Raw genomic sequence first — 20,174 nt, forward strand, 5'->3', positions numbered from 1 at the left:
TTTGTATCAGCTCAGCCACAGTACAACAGAACACCAGGTAGACTTATAAAGTTTTTGACTCTTGTGCCAGGCTACCAGTTGATAGTTATGCACCCACTTGGGGTCTGGGGGTCATCACCACCCAGAAGGGAAGGACACAGACCTGGTGAGCTTTGCCACCTGCTGATTATAGAACCCCAGAGCCTTGAGCAAACATAGTCAGTAGCCAAAAAGTGGTTATAGAAGGCCATAGGCAAGATCTAGCACCTTGCGATTCGGGTTTGACCCCACATAGTCATAGTGGTGGTAGCCACAGGGGTGCTTGTGTCACTCCAATCTCAGCTTTAGGTGGTTTAGAAGAGAGACAGAGATTCTGCATGTTTGGGAGAAAGTAAAGGAAGAGAACAAGAGTCTCTGCCAGGTAATCCAGAGAATTCTCCTGGATCTGTTCCAAGACCATTGTGATTGTTAATACTGAGTGTCAACTTGATTGGATTGGAGGATACAAAGTATTGATCCTAGGTGTGACAGGGTGCTGCCAAAGGAGATTAACATTTGAGTCAGTGCGGGGGAAGGCAGATCCACCCTTAATCTGGGTAGGAACAATCTAATCAGCTGCCAGCGCAGCTAGAATATAAGCAGGCAGAAAAATGTGAAAAGAGAGTTTGGCCTAGTCTCCTAGACTCTATCTTTCTCCCATGCTGGATGCTTCCTGCCCTCATACACTGGATTTGAAGTTCTTCAGTTTCAGAACTCAGACTGGCTCTGCTTGCTCCTCAGCCTGCAGCTGGCCTATTGTGGGACCTTGTGATCATGTGAGTTAATACTTAATAAACTCATATATATATATATACACACACACACACACACACACCCATATATACACACATATATATACATAAACTTAATAAACTCGCATATATATTCATATATATATGAATATGTAAATATATTTCATTAATTCTGTTCCTCTAGAGAACCCTGACTAATAAAACCATCAAGATGGTACCTCTATGAGTCTGCAAGAACCACAGTATTATAGGGCTTGGGGTACCCACAAAAACAGAAAAAACTTATATCACAAAATCCAAGTATTTTCAAATATCTGGAAAGCATTCCCAAGAAGGACAGGTACAAACCAACCCAGATAGTGAAGATTATAATATATACCTAACTCTTCAGTGCCCAGACACCAAAGCATATCTACTATCATCAACACCATCTAGGAAAATGTGACTTCACCAAATGAACTAAATAAGGAACCAAAGATCAATCCTGGAGAAACAGAGATATGTGACCTTTCAGACAGAGAATTCAAAATAGCAGTGTTGAGGAAACTCAATGAAATTCAACATAACACAGAAAAGGAATTCAGAATTCTATCAGATTAATTTAACAAGGGATTGAAATAATGAAAATGAATCAAGCAGAATTCTGGAGTTGAAAAATGCAACTGGCATACTAAAGAATACATCAGTCTTCTAATAGCAAAATAGATTAAGCAGAAGAAATAATTAGTGAGCTTGAGCACAGGTTATTTGAAAATACCCAAACAGAGGAGACAAAAGAAAAGAGAATAAAACCAAACAACCACAACCATAGGTTCTAGAAAACATCTTCAAAAAGGCAAAACATCTTCAAAAAGGCAAAATGTTATTGGTCTTAGGAGGAGGTACAGAAAGCGATAAGGGTATAGTTTATTCAAAGGCATTATAACAGAGAACTTTCCAAACCTAGAGGAAGATATAAATATTCAAATACAAGAAGGTTATATAACACCAAACAGATTTAACCAAAAGAAGATTACCTGAAGGCATTTAATAATTAACTCCCAAAGATCAAGAATAAAGTAAAGCTACTAAAGCAGCAAGATAAAATAAACAAATAACATACAATGGAGCTCAAATACATCTGGCTACAGACTTTTCAGTGGGAATCATATAGGCCAGAAGAGATTGGCATAACCTATTTGAAGTGCTGAAGGGAAAACACTTTTACCCTATAAGATTATATCTTCAAATATGAAGGAGAAATAACGACTTTCCAAGACAAACAAAAGGGAGGCTGAGGCAGGAGAATTGCTTGAACCCATCATCAAGAGAGCAGAAATAATTGAAATTGAAATGAAGAAAATTATATGAAATGTCCGTGAAATAAAAAGTTGGTTTTTTGAAAAGTTAAAAACAAATTGACAAACCTTTAGCCAGAATAATTAAGCAAAAAATATATATTTATATATTTAAATATATGTATACATATATACATATATTTAAATATATATTTATGTTTAAATATATTTATATATATAATAAATTAATTAATTTTTTAATATATGCATCCTGGAAGTGCATAAAACACTGTCCTGCTGCAAAAAAAAAATCAAGTGGTGCAATTGATTGCGTTTATAGCAAAATATGTAAATTTGTATTTGTATCCCTGGCATTTCATTTTCCTCAGTGTTTTTGACTTCCCTCTTGGTGAACCCATACACCCAGAAAACAAAAGTAAACTCTGCAGTGTTGTTGTTGATTAGATTGAGAAGCTGCTGATTTTTTTTTTCTTTTTTGGTTTTTCTTTGAGCTCTGTTTAGTGTCATTAACTAAAGCCAGAAAACAGTTTTCTGCTGTTTAACAATGATTGTGAAGAGCCCAAACAAATTTTCAAGCATTCATGACAACTCTATTCAACTAAGGAATGATTCAGATATTTATGACTGATAAAAATAGATTACTATTCAACTTTTGAATGACTTGTGAATTTAAAAAACTGCTAAGAAAATAGAACACTGTCAAATAAACATCACTGCAACTAATGAAATTCAGAATCTAAATTAGTGCTGATGATGCACTTGAGTTAAGTGCAGAATTTTTCTCGTTAACATTCCCACTCTGGGCCCATTATCCTCTTAACTGTACCTCCAAATTCCCCAAGCTGTACTAGAACAAGTTGTCCAAGTTTCTCTTTAAAAAATATGGCTTATTGGCCGGGCGCGGTGGCTCAAGCCTGTAATCCCAGCACTTTGGGAGGCCGAGACGGGCGGATCACGAGGTCAGGAGATCGAGACCATCCTGGCTAACACGGTGAAACCCCGTCTCTACTAAAAATACAAAAAAAAAAAACTAGCCGGGCGAGGTGGCGGGCGCCTGTAGTCCCAGCTACTCGGGAGGCTGAGGCAGGAGAATGGCATAAACCTGGGAGACAGAGCTTGCAGTGAGCTGAGATCCGGCCACTGTACTCCAGCCTGGGTGACAGAGCGAGACTCCGTCTCAAAAAAAATAAAAATAAAAAAAAAAATAAATAAAAAAAAAAAATAAAAAATATGGCTTATATTGGGGTCATTTCAACTATTAAAATAAACATTTAATGGAATCTTTCAAAAAACATACAAATAATAACAACAATAATCTTTGCATTGAAGATTTTTCTATGAGATTAAATATCATTATTATTTTGCTTTTTCAATAACCATTCCCACAGGGTTTGACATTAAAATTATCCATTAATTAATAATGTATTATATGTTACAACAAGCAAAATAGAGCTATTTAAGTAAATGTTCTTTCTAATATTGAATTCTATTAAAACAGTAACTTATTAATATGGGTCTTTGCTTTGGTTACTGAATTTGTAGGCAAAGCAAAGATAGAATCCAGTATAAAATATTAAGTAAATTTTAATATTTTTAAAAAGTAAAATATGCAATGCAGAACTTGAGAAATTATACATGCTCTAGATTTGCTCGCTATACAACTATGGGTGTTTTATACAATTATGGATGTTTTAATCAGTGCTTTCTATTAAATAAAATAACATGTACATATCTATATAGATACACAGGCAAACATACAAACACACACGCACGTGCACACACACATAGCCCTCTAGAAATTATCAGTCTGCACTGATCACCATTAGAGGACAGCAGATATATATATATATAAAATATATGTATTTATATAATTATATATTTATAATCATATATTATACATACATATATAATATATGTATATTAGATTATATGTATATTATATATTATACATATACATAATATATAATGTATATTATATTATACATATATAATATATATTATATATAAATAATTTCATATAATTTTGAATTTCATTCAAAATTCATATATATGTATGGTGTATGGAGAGAGATTATCCGCTAAATAATATGTATGTGGTACTAAATATATATATGTGTATCTATTAATAGAATACAAATACATCTTTCTAAACAAAATTGCCTTTGGATTCTCTCATTTTTCTCTAATATAACAATCTGATCTAAGTAAATCATGTCAATGGGTACATATATTCCCAGTAATCTTGGTCTAGGTGTTGCATAAACTGATCTCATATCTAAATTCTTCCTTCAATAAAATGTGAGAAATGACTAATGACGTAACAAACTCAGTTAACAGTCTCCTCACAAAAACACCATATTGAACATTTTGTTGACCAAGACAAATCTTTAACAATCTAAAATATTCAAAAGGAGGGACTAAGTAATAAAAACTCTCCCAGTCTTGGTCTGAGGCAGTACTTTCTGTGTGGTGCCATTTACTTTCCCTTTTGGGATCCATCTAGCATCCCTGATAAAATGCTAGAACACTTGCTTTGTGAAGTTGTAGTAAAATTAAGAAGACTTACAGAGAAATTGGAATCACCTGCCCAATTAACCTTGCGTCTTGTGACATTAAATCAGACATCCAAAAACAGAAAGACTTTAAACCAGCTTTATGACTAACCTAATGCTTTTAAAACTAGAGCTTTCTATTTTTGATGTCTAGTATCTCATAAAAAGTCTCTACCAAGAAGAAATGTTTAAATTGCCTCTCTTGGAAGCCTTTTCTTTGACAAGTTTTAAATAAAATGTTGACATGCGCTTCAATTATTTGATGGTAGGAGAGGCAAATTCAAAATAAGTTGCAAATACAATACAATAAAAAACAAAACAGAACAAAACAAAACTAAAAACAAACACCCAACACACACACATGCACGCATGCACACGCATGCACACACACATCCCTCTAGAAATGATCAATCTGTGCTTATCGCCATTAGAAGGCAGCAGAAATGCAAAAAGAGAATATAATTTTACATATAAAGTAGTAGTAATGTGTTCGAGTTATTTATTGTTGCATAACTAACCATGATACATTTAGTGGTCTAAAATAACGATTTTAATATTATTATTATGTACATGGTTTCTGTGGGTCAGAAATTTAGGTAGTGTACCATGAATATAGCTTGCATCTCTGCTCCAGGATTTTTTGGGCCATGGATAGGAAGACTTGAGCAGCTGATCACTCAAATGGCTAAGGACTGGAATCATTTGGAGAATTCTTTACTCGCATGTGTAAACCCTGCACTAAGATGACTCAAAGGCTGGACTGAAGTAAGACTGCCCACTGGCACCTATACATGGCCTTTCGATGTAATTTTGGCTTTCTTCACAGTAAGCAGCATCAGGATTTTCAGAATCTTTGCAAGGCAGCTTTAAACTCCAAGAGAGTGTTTCTGCAAATGAGAAAGAAGGTGCACAGCTTCTTCCAATGTAGCCCCGAAAATCACAAACCACCATTACTCTCTGCATTCTATTGGTTACAAGCAAGTCACTGCAACTATTCAGATTCAAGGGGAAGAGAACTGGACCCTATTCATCTCTCTCTAAGAGAAATGTCAAATAATTTGCAACCATTTTCAAAAGTTCCACAGAATGTGAAATTTAAAATACTATCCAGAATATTTTATGTTTTGGTTATATTGCATTTGTACTTTTACTATAATATTTTTAGGTTGAGCACAGTGGCTCACACTTGTAATCCCAGCACTTTCTGAGGCTGAGGCGGGCGGATCACCCGAGATCAGGAGTTCAAAACCAGCCTGGCCCACATGGCGAAACCCCGTCTCTACTAAGTATATGAAAATTAGCAGGGCATGGTCATGGGCGCCTGTAATCCCAGCTACTTGGAAGTCTGAGGCAGGAGAATCGCTTGAACCCACGAGGTGGAGGTTGCAGTGAGCCGAGATCATGCCACTTCACTCTAGCCTGAGCAGCAAGAGTGAGATTCCGTCTCAATAAAAAAAGAAAAAAAAAAAAATTCAGATCAGCAGTAAAGCTTATGATCAAAAATAATAGACCATCCTCAGTGGTAGAAAGGAACTACATCATTATAATTCTGGTTTATAAAATGTAAAATGTCTAAAAATTTCTATTTTCACACATTCTTTTTTAATAGCTTAATAAATAAAAATGTCTTGCAATATGGTAGGAGAGACCCCGATTCTATGATTCCCTCATTTCACTCTTCTAGGGAAATAAGAGCACAGTACAAATAATGAGTGACAAGTGACAATGAGGAAAAGCTACTACACAAGTAGCATTAATAAAATGTTTTCTGTGTATTAAACTTGGTTTATGGCTGTGACATTAGGTCCTTGAAAGTTTCAAAGGAGCAGGTCTTAATTACAAAAATTAAAAGGAATTTGTCTAGATGTGAATAAAATCAGATGAGAGGAAATTAATGATTTAAGATAATACATAACTTTGATTCAAAATTCATAAAACATTACTACCTCATACTCTGTCATTGAAGCTTATGAAGAAATAGAGCCCAGATAACTTTATGGCTTTATTTTTTTTTTTCATTCTAAGGTCACAGGCACACTACACTGAATGATAAATTATTCATACATCAAAAGATGAAGATGCTAATTTGAAAAAACACAAATATAATGATATATTTCACTCTTTGACTCAAACCTAATTAGTTTAATTATTTGGTCATGTATATTCCAAATATAACACATACTGAAATAATCTATTGGTTCAACATTGCAACATAAGTTTCACTGTATTCCCACAAATATATATATTTTAACACAATGTTTCTTATCATAAGAGTTATGGTTCAGGTGGGATCTTTCAGTCTGTTACTCCTACTCTAAAATTCAAATCAGAGAAACGGAAAAGTTGATTGAATCAAATATAAACAAAATTCCATGTATCTGTATTTTATAATATTCTGCTTATGTGTCACAAACACAAATGATATTTAAGCAAGTTATTATGCTGATTCCTTTAACTGTGCTGGAAGTCAAAATGAGTTAGCCATTCTTTTCTTCAGAAGGCCAGTTGAGAAAGAAATGTTTTTGATCTGCTGTGCAGTTCATTAGAGGCACAGCTAAAATGAAAGTCAGGGTGTCTGAGCTCTTGATTTTGTAGGATTATAAACTGCTTTTGTGTTCAAGATATTACAACGTTGAAACAGGAGTGTATGTAACACAGCCTGACTGACAAGCAGTGAGCATGACTTCACTCCTTCAGGATTTGAGAGACTATCACGCTGTTTGATGTTATGCAGAGCCCAGAAGCCAGATGAGAGACGGCTGTTGCTAGGTTCACACCCACATTGCCCACTAGGCAGCCACATCTCTTTGAAGGTTTTTTGTTGATTTTATTGTTGATGAAAATCAATTTGCCATGAAATCAGAAAGAATTTACTAAAGTAGTCATCACAAAATGCAGAAGCAATATTCTAAAATAGAAACTGCATGTTATTACTGCATCAAAGACAGAAAAGCTTGCCTTGAGAAGTATTACATATTTTTCAAATTAAAGTCCACCAAACAGCACTGTACTTTTAACACAGAATCATGAAACTGCTTTAATACCCCATTTCGTAATTTCAGCCAAGCTTATTAACAGAAATGCCAAAATACCTGGCATTACAACATAATTTATTCACAACATGTCCATTTGTGATTTCCATTTAAGGACAATAGGTTAGTCTGAGAAATTTGCTTTCAAGCTTTCCTATTTTCCTTACTCTTGTCTGGGTGTCTTCAGCTGTTGTCTGATTTTCTGTAACTCCTCTAGCCCTTTCTCTTAGAGATAATATGTTTGTTTGCCGCCGTTTTCAAAAATAAGCTTGTAGAACCACTGCTTCCTCTGTTCTCCTTCACCAGTCTTTGCCATCAACACCACCAAAAATAGCAACACTCTATCTGAAGCTACAGCAAGTTACCCTGAAGATTGCTCAGAAGCAACTGCCAGTGAAACCGGCAGCTGTGTGGTTGTTTAGAACCAGCTGGCCATATGGTATATGAAGACTTAGGCTTTAAAGAACTTTCTAAATTGCTAGTTAATTTCCTGAGGTATTTTGAAATATTGCATACATACTGTATATTTTCCTTTCTAGATTTCTCTAAGAATACTTTTTCTTCTCACAATTTAAAATGTAGCTTCTGTGAAAGCATTCCTGGCTGGTCTTAAGTAGGATGTGAGTTCATATGTTGTGGGATCTGACCAATACAGGAAAGAAATCATGACTGTATGGTAGGATTTTGCTACTGGTGCTACCTTGAGTATTACTATATTTTACTTTGTTTTGTTTTCTTTTTCTGCTTACAGATTTATTGGCTAGGTATAACTAAACAGCCTCCGGCTGAGGCAGGAGGATCACTTGAATCCAGGAGTTCAGGACCAGCCTGGGCAACAAAATGAGACTCCATCTCTACAAAAAATAAAATAAAATTAGCCAGGTGTGGTGGCATTCACCTGCAGTCCCAGATGCTTGGGAGGCTGAGGTGGAAATATCACTTGAGCCCTGAGCCTGGCGGTGGGTCAAAGTTGCAGTGAGCTGTGATTGCACCACAATAGTACCACTGCACTCCAGCCTGGGCAACAGAAGGAGACACTGTCAAAAAAAAAAAAAGAGAGAGAGAGAAAAGAAAAAGAAAAAAAGACATACATCGTGTAGTACCTTAGCAGCATACGCAACATAGAAAAGCAATCTGAATTATCATGTCTTAGAAAGGTGAAGCAAACATGTTATTAAACAGTATATTCTGCAAAGTCACCTAACTGTGAAACCACAGAGGAGAGTGCTGGCCCAGACCTTGTAAAGCACACAAGGAGCCCCTCATGTGGCTTCGGTTATTTAGTTTTTCCGTTGGATAAAAAGATTGGCAGTTGCATGTTGAACTTCTTAATACTTGCTGATCTAAATTATAAACATGGCTAATCTTTGTAAAGTCAGGCAAAGTTGAGAAGAGGGTTGTGAGAGGCCTGACTAAAGTTTGGTCAAGGAGAGTCCTTGTCAACATACATACCCATACATATTTGTGTGTATGTATGTGTGTGTCCTTGGACATATTACATTTCAATGCCTGTTACATCCACATTGACATGTTGAGTAGGTAAATATATAAATTTAGAATCTAGCACTTAAGGGGGAGACTGGAGGCTGGACATAAATTTGAGGTTCAGAGCACATTAGTGCTATAAGAACATGGAGGAAACAAAGAAATCTGAAGACTAAGTCTGGGCTTGGAGGTCTGGAACAGGAGGATCCAGTCACAGAGCTGAGGAGGGGAATGAAGTCAAGCCAGTGATCGCAAATAACTTTTCGGGAGTTTTACTATAAAGAAATCAGATGGTAGCCAAAGGGCAATAAGTAGAGTTATTAAATGAATATATGGCTATAGTTGTTATAATAGTTTTAGATATAGCTATGGTTATACATAAAGTACAGATTCTCCCTCAGGGCTTTCACACTTGGCATTCTCTCTCCTTTTTGATATTTCTGTTTGGCTTGTTCTCATCTTCCAGTGTTCTTTCTAACTCATCACTGTACCAAAATTTGCTCCCATCACAACTAACTTCTGTTCCCTCCTTCTGTTTCATTTAAATCCATAAAAGTTATCAGTTCTTTTTTTTTTTTTTTTTTTTTGAGACAGAGTCTTGCTCCGTCGCCCAGGCTGGAGTGCAGTGGCCGGATCTCAGCTCACTGTAAGCTCCACCTCCCGGGTTTAGGCCATTCTCCTGCCTCAGCCTCCCGAGTAGCTGGGACTACAGGTGCCCGCCACCTCGCCCGGCTAGATTTTTTGTATTTTTTAGTAGAGACAGGGTTTCACCGTGTTAGCCAGGATGGTCTCGATCTCCTGACCTCGTGATCCGCCCGTCTCAGCCTCCCAAAGTGCTGGGATTACAGGCTTGAGTCACTGCACCCAGCCTCAATTCTTAAAAGTATAAAATTTATTCATGTATTTATTATCTGTCTTTCCCATTGGAATGTAAACTCTAAGAGAGTAAAACCTTGTATTCATCAATATAAACTAGAACTGTGAATTACACAAAATATGTTCAATAAATAATTAAAGCATGAATATATGCCAGTTTGTATGGTTGTGTGTATGCACACATACACATTTTTATTGCACAATCTCATGTGATTTATTTAATAATTAGAAAAAATATGTAAAATCTTCTTTCCTGTTCATGTCCTGATGCAAAAAGGCAAAATAACAGCATCATAATCAATAATTTACCAAGGATTTATTTTTTATTTTAATCAAGTGTTTACTAAGGTAAATTTTTCATATCCATGCCTGTGATTTTATTTCAGCTAGGTGTCCAATACTTTAGAAAGTTAAGACCTTATCATTCAAAAGCAAGCAAGTGGAACAACAACAACAACAACAATAAAAAATGAAAGAAAAAAAGGTCTTATCTAGATTCTAAAAAATATTTTGCAATGCAATATATTATTATTATTTAATATGTTTATTTTATTTAATTTGATAAAAAGTGAAAATGCTCAAATCATAGTCAAACATGATGGATCATGCAAAGAGTATTAAGAAACTGAATTGTAAGTAACAGGTAATATGAGTAAATTAAACCTAATGGAATCTTAATAGAAGCAAATTTGTTTCCTATTGGATTTTCCAATACTTTTGCTGGTAGCTAACATGCTCATAGGGAAAAAGAAATCTAGTTTAAAACTTTATGAACAGGAAAAAATGTACAAATATATGAGAATACAAAATATGCATCCATCTGTTTTAAAAGATATAGAAATACCACATGGAGATTCTGCATGTGCAAAGCTAACTAGAACAGTTCTCCATCCTGGAGATAAACAGATATAGTAAAATGTGTTAAGTGATAAAAGAGGACTTAGGAGTTCAGGGAAGCCATGCTGGGGAGACAATGACAAATTTAAATCTTAAAGAATGTGTGAGACTATAAGAACGCACAATATGAAATTTATAATATAAGAGCATGAAGTATTTAGGAAATTCATAACAAAAACAATATTAAAGAATAGATGAAAGTACAGGCATAGATTATTATGTGTCATTTTCTCCTCCTATATAAAGAAAATCTAAACTTGTGGCAGAGACAAAAGCTTATCTCATGTCTAGATGCTGGTGCGCTCACCTCTTAAATACTTACAATATTTAAGTGTCGTCAGAGATATCTAGAGGCAGGAGGGTTGGCAAGAATGTAGTTGTTGCCGAAATTGTACACAGTATAGAGTAATCAAAAGTTATCCTAAAGAAAGGGCTAGTAAAAATCATTCCTTCTGTGACTTTCTACAGTTGACTATTGAACCATTCTGAGAAAGCGCCTAAATAGAGAGTTTTGCCCAGACTCCCAATGTAGACTTATTACAGTAAAGATACTTTATGTATGATATATTCACCAGTTCAGTGACATTTCACCCTATAAATTTCCTCATTTAATATGTCTCATTAAGGCAGATACAGGACTCCTGAGCAATTTTCTAAGGATTCTTATAGTCAAAAATAAATATTTGAACATTTCATTCTCCGTAATAACATTACCAAGTCATAAGAGTGTGGCCTGGTCAAATGATATTACCAAACACATCCAGCCTTTCCCAGTGAATTCTCAAAGATCCTTTTGGAATAAATCTCTACAAATTGTCATTTCTCCCAAACACTGAATTCTAACACTGAGAAAATTGCTAACACTTTATAAAATAAGAAATAATGTAGTTCAGATGTGAAATAAATCATTTCAAACATCAAATTTGATATATCTCTTAGCTTATTGTTCTTTTGGGGGTCAGGTGAGTTGTTTAATACCATTGAAACATTTCAAGAAATAAGCAGGATTCTTTTAGATTTGCAGATAAGTATTTGAAATTGCTTCAGGTAAGATGATCCAAGTGAAATAGAGCAGAGAGATTAAATGAGAGAATGATACAATGGATGTGATTAGGTGATATGATTGAAGAAAGAAAAAGGAACCAGCCGGGGAATTAAAGAAAATGAACACAGACATATAGAAACATCCTACAGAAGACACAGAAAAAGTGAAACGATTTGATAGCAACCTACACAAAGGACTAAAGAAAATGAAAATACAGAATATACTTCTGAAAAGAAAAAGAAGGGAGGCCAATAATTGATTTTTAAGAAGACAGCAGAGATAGCAGAAAGTGGCACAGGGTGATCCCAGGAGACGGAAATCACAGGAAATGGTGAAAGAGCAGTTCAGGCATGCTTGTAAATTTGGCCATCAGTGTTGTAGGTAACCTCCTGAATGTGTTAAATATCAGATTCAAAGTTCAGTACCTTGGCTTTATCTCTCATTGATCCTTTGCCCAGGATAGACATTTTAGCACCTGTTTCTTCCTGTAGCCTCTTCAAGGAGTTTCCTCTTGGTCCAAGCAATTTCCCCACAAAATTGAACTAGGAAACAAAATCAATAGAATGTCTGTTTTAAGGTACAATAAAGTGATTATTTGCACCAAGAATAATTGATGGGTTATAGGTTTTTCAAACTTTGCCACTGAGAAGAGAGTCATGCCATAACACACACACACACACACCCCAAACCATTTCAGATATCTAATCTAACACTCATTTTAAAAGCTATATCTCTTCTTAAAACAATGCCTAAGTCAAAAGTATGCTGAAAATATCATTTACATATATAATCTAATGAATCATTTATTAAGGAAAGAAATTAAGGAGAATCATGCTGGTTTACAGAATTTCTAAAGGCTTCTTCTCTCAAATTATATTATTGAAATAAGAGATGATTTTAACATAAGTCTATAAACCTGCAAAATTGTAAAAGTTTGCAATCAATATTTTAAAATTGATATTTAAATTGATATCTAAAATAAAATTTGATATTCAAGTTTTTTAGGCATTGTCTGGTGTCCATAACTTTCTATTACAACTTTCATAATCAGGAATAAAGGGACTCAATTATTCTTCAATCTTACATTGTCTCTATTAAAGAGTTGTTTTAGGATTAGTAAATAAAATATGTGAGCATATAAAAGTTTAAAAACAGTACTTATAAAGCATATATACAAAACACTTTGTCTAAATGAAAAATTCTGGGGTTCCACACAATTTGCTTAATCATCTTGAAACATGAATAAGAGCAAGTGAACTAAGAGCAGTTATGAAAGCATTTATGTTAGCTACTAAAGGAACATTACCAAACTGAATGACCAAGGTAATAATTTGTGCTATAATTCGTTGAATAAATTAAAAAATACAAAGAACATAGAATGCACCAAAAACTACCTTGGGAACACAAAGAACAATGATAAGCATGACTAAGTAAACTTGCTTTTTATATCAGATTTTTCCCTCCCTCCCTCCCTCCCTCTCTCTCTCTCTTTTTCTTTCTTTCTTTTCTTTCTTTCTTTCCTTTCTTCCTTTTTTTCTTTCGCCATAATCCCTCAGTAAGAAATACACCACAGTTAATGATATAAAACTCAGGTTTTTTTTCCCCAAGTCCAGGATAAAAAGACAGATATCTGTTCTTACCACATTTATTCAATTTTGTCCGGGAGTATGGATTGTTGTATGTATAGGTAAATAGACATGGGATAGTATAATGCCCAAAAAGACTATACATAGGTGGTTGATTTATTTTCAGCAAAAGTGCCAAAGCAACCAAATTTGAAAAGTAAAGTGTTTTCAACAAATGGTACTGAAACAATTAAATATCTGTATGAAAAAGAAGGAAAACAAAAACACAACCTTTCACGACCTCTTTCACACTTAGGCAAATCTTATTTGAGATTGATCATAGAACTATATGTGACAACTAAAATTATAAAGATTCTAAGAAGAAAGCATTAGAAAAACCTTTGTGAACCTAGGCTAGGAAGAGATTACTTAACGAAGAAGCAAAGAACACTAAAAAAAAAAAAAAAAAAAAAAAAATCCCTAATGACTAATGATGATGAGCTTTTTTTCATATGTTTGTTGGTCACATAAATGTCATCTTTTGAGAAGTGTCTGCTCATATACTTCACCCATTTTTTGATGATATTTCTTTTTTCTTGTAAATTTGTCTTTTATATTCCTTGTAGATTCTGGATATTAGAACTTTGTCAGACAGATAGATTGCAAAAATGTTCTCTCGTTCTGTAGGTTACTCTGATGATAGTACCATCTTATGCCAGTTAGAATGGCAATTATTAAAAAGTGAGGAAACAACAGATGTTGGTGAGACTGTGAAGAATTAGGAAAGCTTTTACACTGTTGGTGGGAGTGTGAATTAGCTCAACCACTGTGGAAGACAGTGTGGTGATTCTGCAAGGATCTAGAACCAGATATATCACTTGACCCAGCAATCCCATTACTGGGTATACACCCAAAAGACTGCAAAGCATTCTACTATAAAGACACATGCACACATATGTTTATTGAAGCACTGTTTACAACAGAAAAGACTTGGAACCAACCCAAATGCCCATCAATGAGAGACTGGATAAAGAAAATATGGCAGCACATATACACCATGGAATGCTATACAGCCATAAAAAAGGATGAGTTCATGTCCTTTGCAGGGACATGGCTGAAGCTGGAAACCATCATTCTCAGCAAACTAACATAGGAACAGAAAACCAAACACTGCATGCTCTCACTCATAAGTGGGAGTTGAACAATGAGAACACATGGACACAGGGAGGGGACCATCACATACCAGGGCCTGTGAGGGTAAGGGGAGGAATATCATTAGGAGAAATGCTTAATGGAGATGATGGGTTGATGGGTGCAGCAAACCACCATGGCATGTGTATACGTATACCTAGGTAACCTGCAGATTCTGCACATGTATCCCAGAACTTAAAGTAAAAAAAAAAAAAAAAAGATGAGAAAAAAAAAATTCCTTCTGATGCAAACACTTATTTAAATATTGAATAGATAAGCCACAGGCTGAGAGAAAACACTCCTTACTTCTGAAAAATGATTAATACCTATAATCTATAAAGAACTCCATCAAATCAATGGTAAATCACACACACACGTATACACATACCTCGGAATGGCTAAAACTAAAAGAAAACTCATGGTATATGCTGAAGAAGATGTGGAATTATTAGTGCAATTGCTGTTGGCAGTTTAAAATGATACAGCAGTATCATTTTAAGATTTGGCAGTTATTTATAAAGTTAAACATACAGTTCCACTATGATCCAGTAATTCAACTGCTAAGTATTTATCCAAGGGAATTAAAAACATATGTTCATAAAAACAACTTGCACGTGAATGTTCATGACATTTTATTCACAATCACCATTAAGCCAAATGTAAACAAGTGCTCGTCCTAGAAGAACGGATAAACAAGTTTATACATAAACAGAAAGGAACTAGCCACTGATTGACATAACAACCTGGGTGTATCTGACAGACATTTGAGAAGCCAGATATAAAAGAATACATCATGTTAGATTCCACTATTACAAAATTCTAGCAGCAAAAATAATATATGGTGTTAGAGTTCATAAGAGTGGTTGTATGCTGGGAACAGAGCCTGGTGTTGAACTGGCTGAAAAGTGGCATGAAGGAAACATCTGGGGTGACAGAATTGCTCTATATTTGTTGGAGGTAGAGGTATACTTTTATTAAAATTTATCAAGCTGCACTCTTAGGAACTATTATTTCATTGTATGCAAATAGCATTTCAATTGAGAATGTGAAAAACAAAATGAAAGGATAAAAATTCATGTAAAAATATTTTTGAAATAACATCAGAGTTTCTGTTATTACATTTAGGTCTCATCCATTTTGGGTTAATTTTTGCATATGATATATGATAAAGGTCCAATTTCATTCTTTTGCATATAGAAATCCAGCTTTTTTTTTAGCACAATTTATTGCAAAGATTGTCCTTTCCTCATTGTGTTCTATTGGTGCCCTTGTAAAAAAAAAAAATCAGTCCACTGTATATGTTTAGATTTATTTTTGAGAAAACATAGGTTCAAAACCTCTGAAGGTTGGCCTTGGTAAAGAAGTTTTGGATGTCATACCAAAAGGTCAAGCCACAAAAGCAAAAACAAATAAACGGGACTACATTAAACTAAAAAGCCCCTTCACAGTAAAGGAAACAATCACCAAACTGAAACAACAGCCTCTGGGATTGGGAAAAAAAATATTTGCAAAGCACACATCTACTAAGGGGTTATTATTCAAAATTTATAATGAATTAAGACAATTCAATGGAAGAAAAACATTTAAAAATGGGCAAAAGATCTGAATAGACACTTAATAAAAGAAATCATAAAAATAAACAACAGGTATATGAAAAGATGCTCAACATCATTAATCAAGAAAATGCAAATCAAAACCACTATGAGATACCACTTCACACTTATCAGGATGGCTGTTTCAAAAAAGTCAAAAGATATCAAATTTTGACATGAGTGAGAAGAAAAGGGTAGACTGCCCATGGGAATGTAGATTGGTATATCCATTACAGAAAATTCTATGAAGGTTTCTAAATAAATTAAAAACAGAACTACTATATGACCCAACAATCCCTCTCCTGGGTATATAACCAAAGGAAATAAAAGTCACCTTGTGAGGATACCTGCACTTTAATGTTTATTGTAGCATTATTCATGATACTAAAGATATGGAAACAATCTAAGCGTCCACTGACAGACAAATGGAAAAAGAAACAATATAGTGGAATATTATTCAGCCTGAAAAACAATGAGAACTTGCTGTTTTTGCCACAATGTGGATGAGCTTGGAGGACAATATGTTAAGTGAAATAAGCCAGACACATAAAGAAAAATATGGATGATCTCATTTATATATGGAATCTGAAAAAAAAATACTGAGAAAATGAAACCGTTTACCAGGGTTGGGGTGGAAATAAGGAGATGTAAGTCAGAGGATAAAATGTAGGAGATATGTAGGATGAACAAGTCTAGAGACAGAGTATACACTGGCAGTCCTCAACCTTTTTGGCACCAGGGACCAGTTGCATGGAAGATAATTTTTCCACTGGTGGGGGTGGAGGAGGGTGGGGGTGTTTTGAAATGGAACTGTCCACCTCAGATGATCTAGCATTAGATTCTCATAAGGAACACACAGGCTAGATCCCTGGCATGCGCAGTTCACAATAGGGTTCCATTTCTGTGAGAATCTAATGCCAGGGTTGATCTGACAGGAGGTGGAACTCAGGCATTAATGCTGGCTTGCTAGCTGCTCACCTCCTGCTATGTGGCCTGGTTCCTAACAGGTCACAGACCAGTACAGGTCTGCAGCCCAGGGACTGGGGACCCCTGGTGTACACCATGTAGACTATAGGTAATAAAATTGTTCTGTATTTGGATTTCATCCTAAATAAGTAGATTTGGGCTGCACTTGCCAAAAAACTAAAAAAAAAAAAAATGGGTAACTGTGAGATGATGGATATGTCAGTTTGCTTCACTACAGTAAACATTTTGCTCTCTATATGTATCCCATTACATCATGTTGTATACCTTAAATATATACGATAAAATGTATTAAAAAATAAAATCAGCATAAAATCATAATGAAATGTACTACAAAGAAATACCAGTCCCATTAGTTGCACAAAGGGACCTCTTTAGTCTTATAGGAAATATATCATTCCAATCTATGCGCCAGAGGAAAAAAATGGAGAAATATCCAATAACTCAACAGGAGAATATAACCTTCATACCAAAACCAAATCAGAAAAGGAAATATACAGACCAAAGCCACTCATTAAAGAAAAAATAATAATAACATGAAAAAACCCACTTGGCAAAATAGTAGCATAGCCAAGGCCTGTTGTATGTACAAAATACATCATGATTGAGTTGTATTTATTGATGACAGAGAAATATCAAACTCAAAAATACCAAATCATCCAAAGTGGTATCTCCACCGAGAATGCTTAAGACTATGAAAAGAGAAAATTTCACACAATCCTGGCTAAGGACAGGTTATTGACAGAATATGTGGTACCTACTTTCAGAATTTTCTATTCTCTGCCTTGATTCTTGTGACACATTTCCCAACACTTCTATTTCAATAGTCATTTTATTTCTAAGCAATAATCAAATTGAAACCAAACTGTGAAGCTGCAAAAGAATCATGCCCTTAAATTCTTTTATACACTCTAACTATTAAAATAGAACATGAAGAGCCAGTAGAATGAAGATGTTGTATAATCAGAAACTGAGTTTCACAAAGTGAGAGAAAGTTAGCTTTTATGAGCTTTTATGAGCAACATTAACAATAAAAAAGTATTTTAAGTAAGCAACCTTTCTTTTAATGTGTGTGTTGTAAAATTTATAAAAGTACAATCTACCATTTGTCCTTGCTCAAAAGTATTTACTTGTCACAGTTTAAGTCTATTTATGTGATTCTATCCCTTCCACAATTTCTGGAGTTTTTGGAGACAACACTCTGGAAAGGCTCAGAAGGCTTTCATGGAAAACCATGAAAGATCAGATACCATTTCTATATCAGATAAAGCATTAGAAGTAATCACAAAGCTGGTTACATATTTCTGATGCTGTTCTTAGTTCTTGGAAATTTATTTTAAGATAAACTGAAACTAGTCAACACAAAAGTTGTTCTAATAAGATTTTTTCCATTTACTTTCAACCTATGCTCAGTTCCCCTTCAAACAAAACCAACTGACATAATAATGACAGGTGAATTATCAGTTCACAGTCAGCAATTGGTTCTAACCTCTTCTTAAAAGTAAACCTCTTTTGAAGACAGAAAACAAATCAAACACTACACACCAGTGTCTTTAATATTTAACGATAATTTAGTAACTTAGGAATGTCTAAGATTCTTAAGGCTTAACAGAGTGAATACAGCTGTGTTTTCAGTGGATTAAGTATCTTCAAATAATTTCCAGGTATTTTATTCACATGTATGTTAAGACAATTAAATTTGTATAAGTCAAATTCATTTATGCTTGTCATTAAACAGTTGTTTTATAATAACATGTCTATTAAAAAAAGTCTTTTGGGCAATTTTAATCATTTTTGACTTTTTTTCTAAAAGCAAATATTTAAATTGTGGTACAAGTAAAATAAACCAAAATAATGTATTTCAATGGATTTGAAAAGCAACAAAATGTAATGGGTGGCAAAACAAGTGCTTATCATAAGTGTCAGGCCATTTTAAGAAAAATATTTTAGAGACATTTTTAAGATAGTTTAGCCAAGAACAGTTAAAAATTAAGTCACATCAATAATATTTGGCATATACATTTTAAAATTCTTCATGATATTATTTCATTAATACTCACATTAAAAAAACCGTTTCTTTTTTTACACATGGCATTTTTCTGGTCACATGTTTATAAACTAATTCCATCAACTCTTTCTCTAAGAAGATAGGCAATCCACCTACTCGTATTTCACTTTGTGTGGGCACTGAAACTGTATCTGCTATGTGATGCAAGGCCAGTGTTTCTCACTGGCATCACCTGTGAGCAATTCCTGACCTGCCAGTCTTTCCTGCAGAGAGAAGGCTTCATTTTTCATTTGATACAGCTGCTCTTGAATGCCTTCATTCCTTGACACTCAAATTCCTTTTCTCCTAACACTTGAAAATATTGGAATGCTACTTTCATGTCCATCACATTCCTGATTTGGGAATGGATCCCCTTTTTAATCAGTAGGAATTCACAGAGCGACTGTTCTGTGCTTTGGGAACTCAACATTAAATCATACTTTAGTGCTCTATCCTTGTGTTTGTTGCCATTAAAACAAATTAAAGCTATTTGGGGCAGATTGCACTAAGTGAGACCATAGTCACAGATCAAAAATATTCTTCTTGTATAAATAGAGAGGAAATGACAACACTTCAGGTATTCATAGTAGCAATCATCAAAAAACATTGGTGAGCAAGGGACTGAAGTTTTACTAGAATAGAGTAGAACATTGTTTTATTCTACTGCGAAAACATCAAGCTATGCCTGTAAAATTAATTTCATTTGGAATTTACAGAGGTTTCTACCAAAGAAAACTAATTCTAAGGTAGCAAAATAGACAATGATGAGTATTGAAGAAAACAGAGAAGAAAAGCAGAGTGATTTAGAATTAACCATTAAAGTGAATATCAATATATTAC

At 34.5% G+C, this 20,174-nt stretch overlaps 1 protein-coding gene across 2 annotated transcripts in view; it reads right to left on the bottom strand.

Annotated features, from left to right (window-relative positions):
* Positions 1-20,174, bottom strand: part of KHDRBS2 (KH RNA binding domain containing, signal transduction associated 2) — a 588,458-nt gene that overhangs the window by 334,858 nt on the left and 233,426 nt on the right. For both annotated transcript variants that reach the window (XM_025383028.1, XM_025383029.1), the window contains exon 3: positions 12,381-12,497. In XM_025383028.1, the coding sequence (XP_025238813.1) occupies positions 12,381-12,497 (117 nt within the window). The remainder of the gene's footprint in view (positions 1-12,380; positions 12,498-20,174) is intronic.

The sequence above is a fragment of the Theropithecus gelada genome, chromosome 4 (assembly GCF_003255815.1).
Source record: "Theropithecus gelada isolate Dixy chromosome 4, Tgel_1.0, whole genome shotgun sequence".
Taxonomy (NCBI): Eukaryota; Metazoa; Chordata; class Mammalia; order Primates; family Cercopithecidae; genus Theropithecus; species Theropithecus gelada.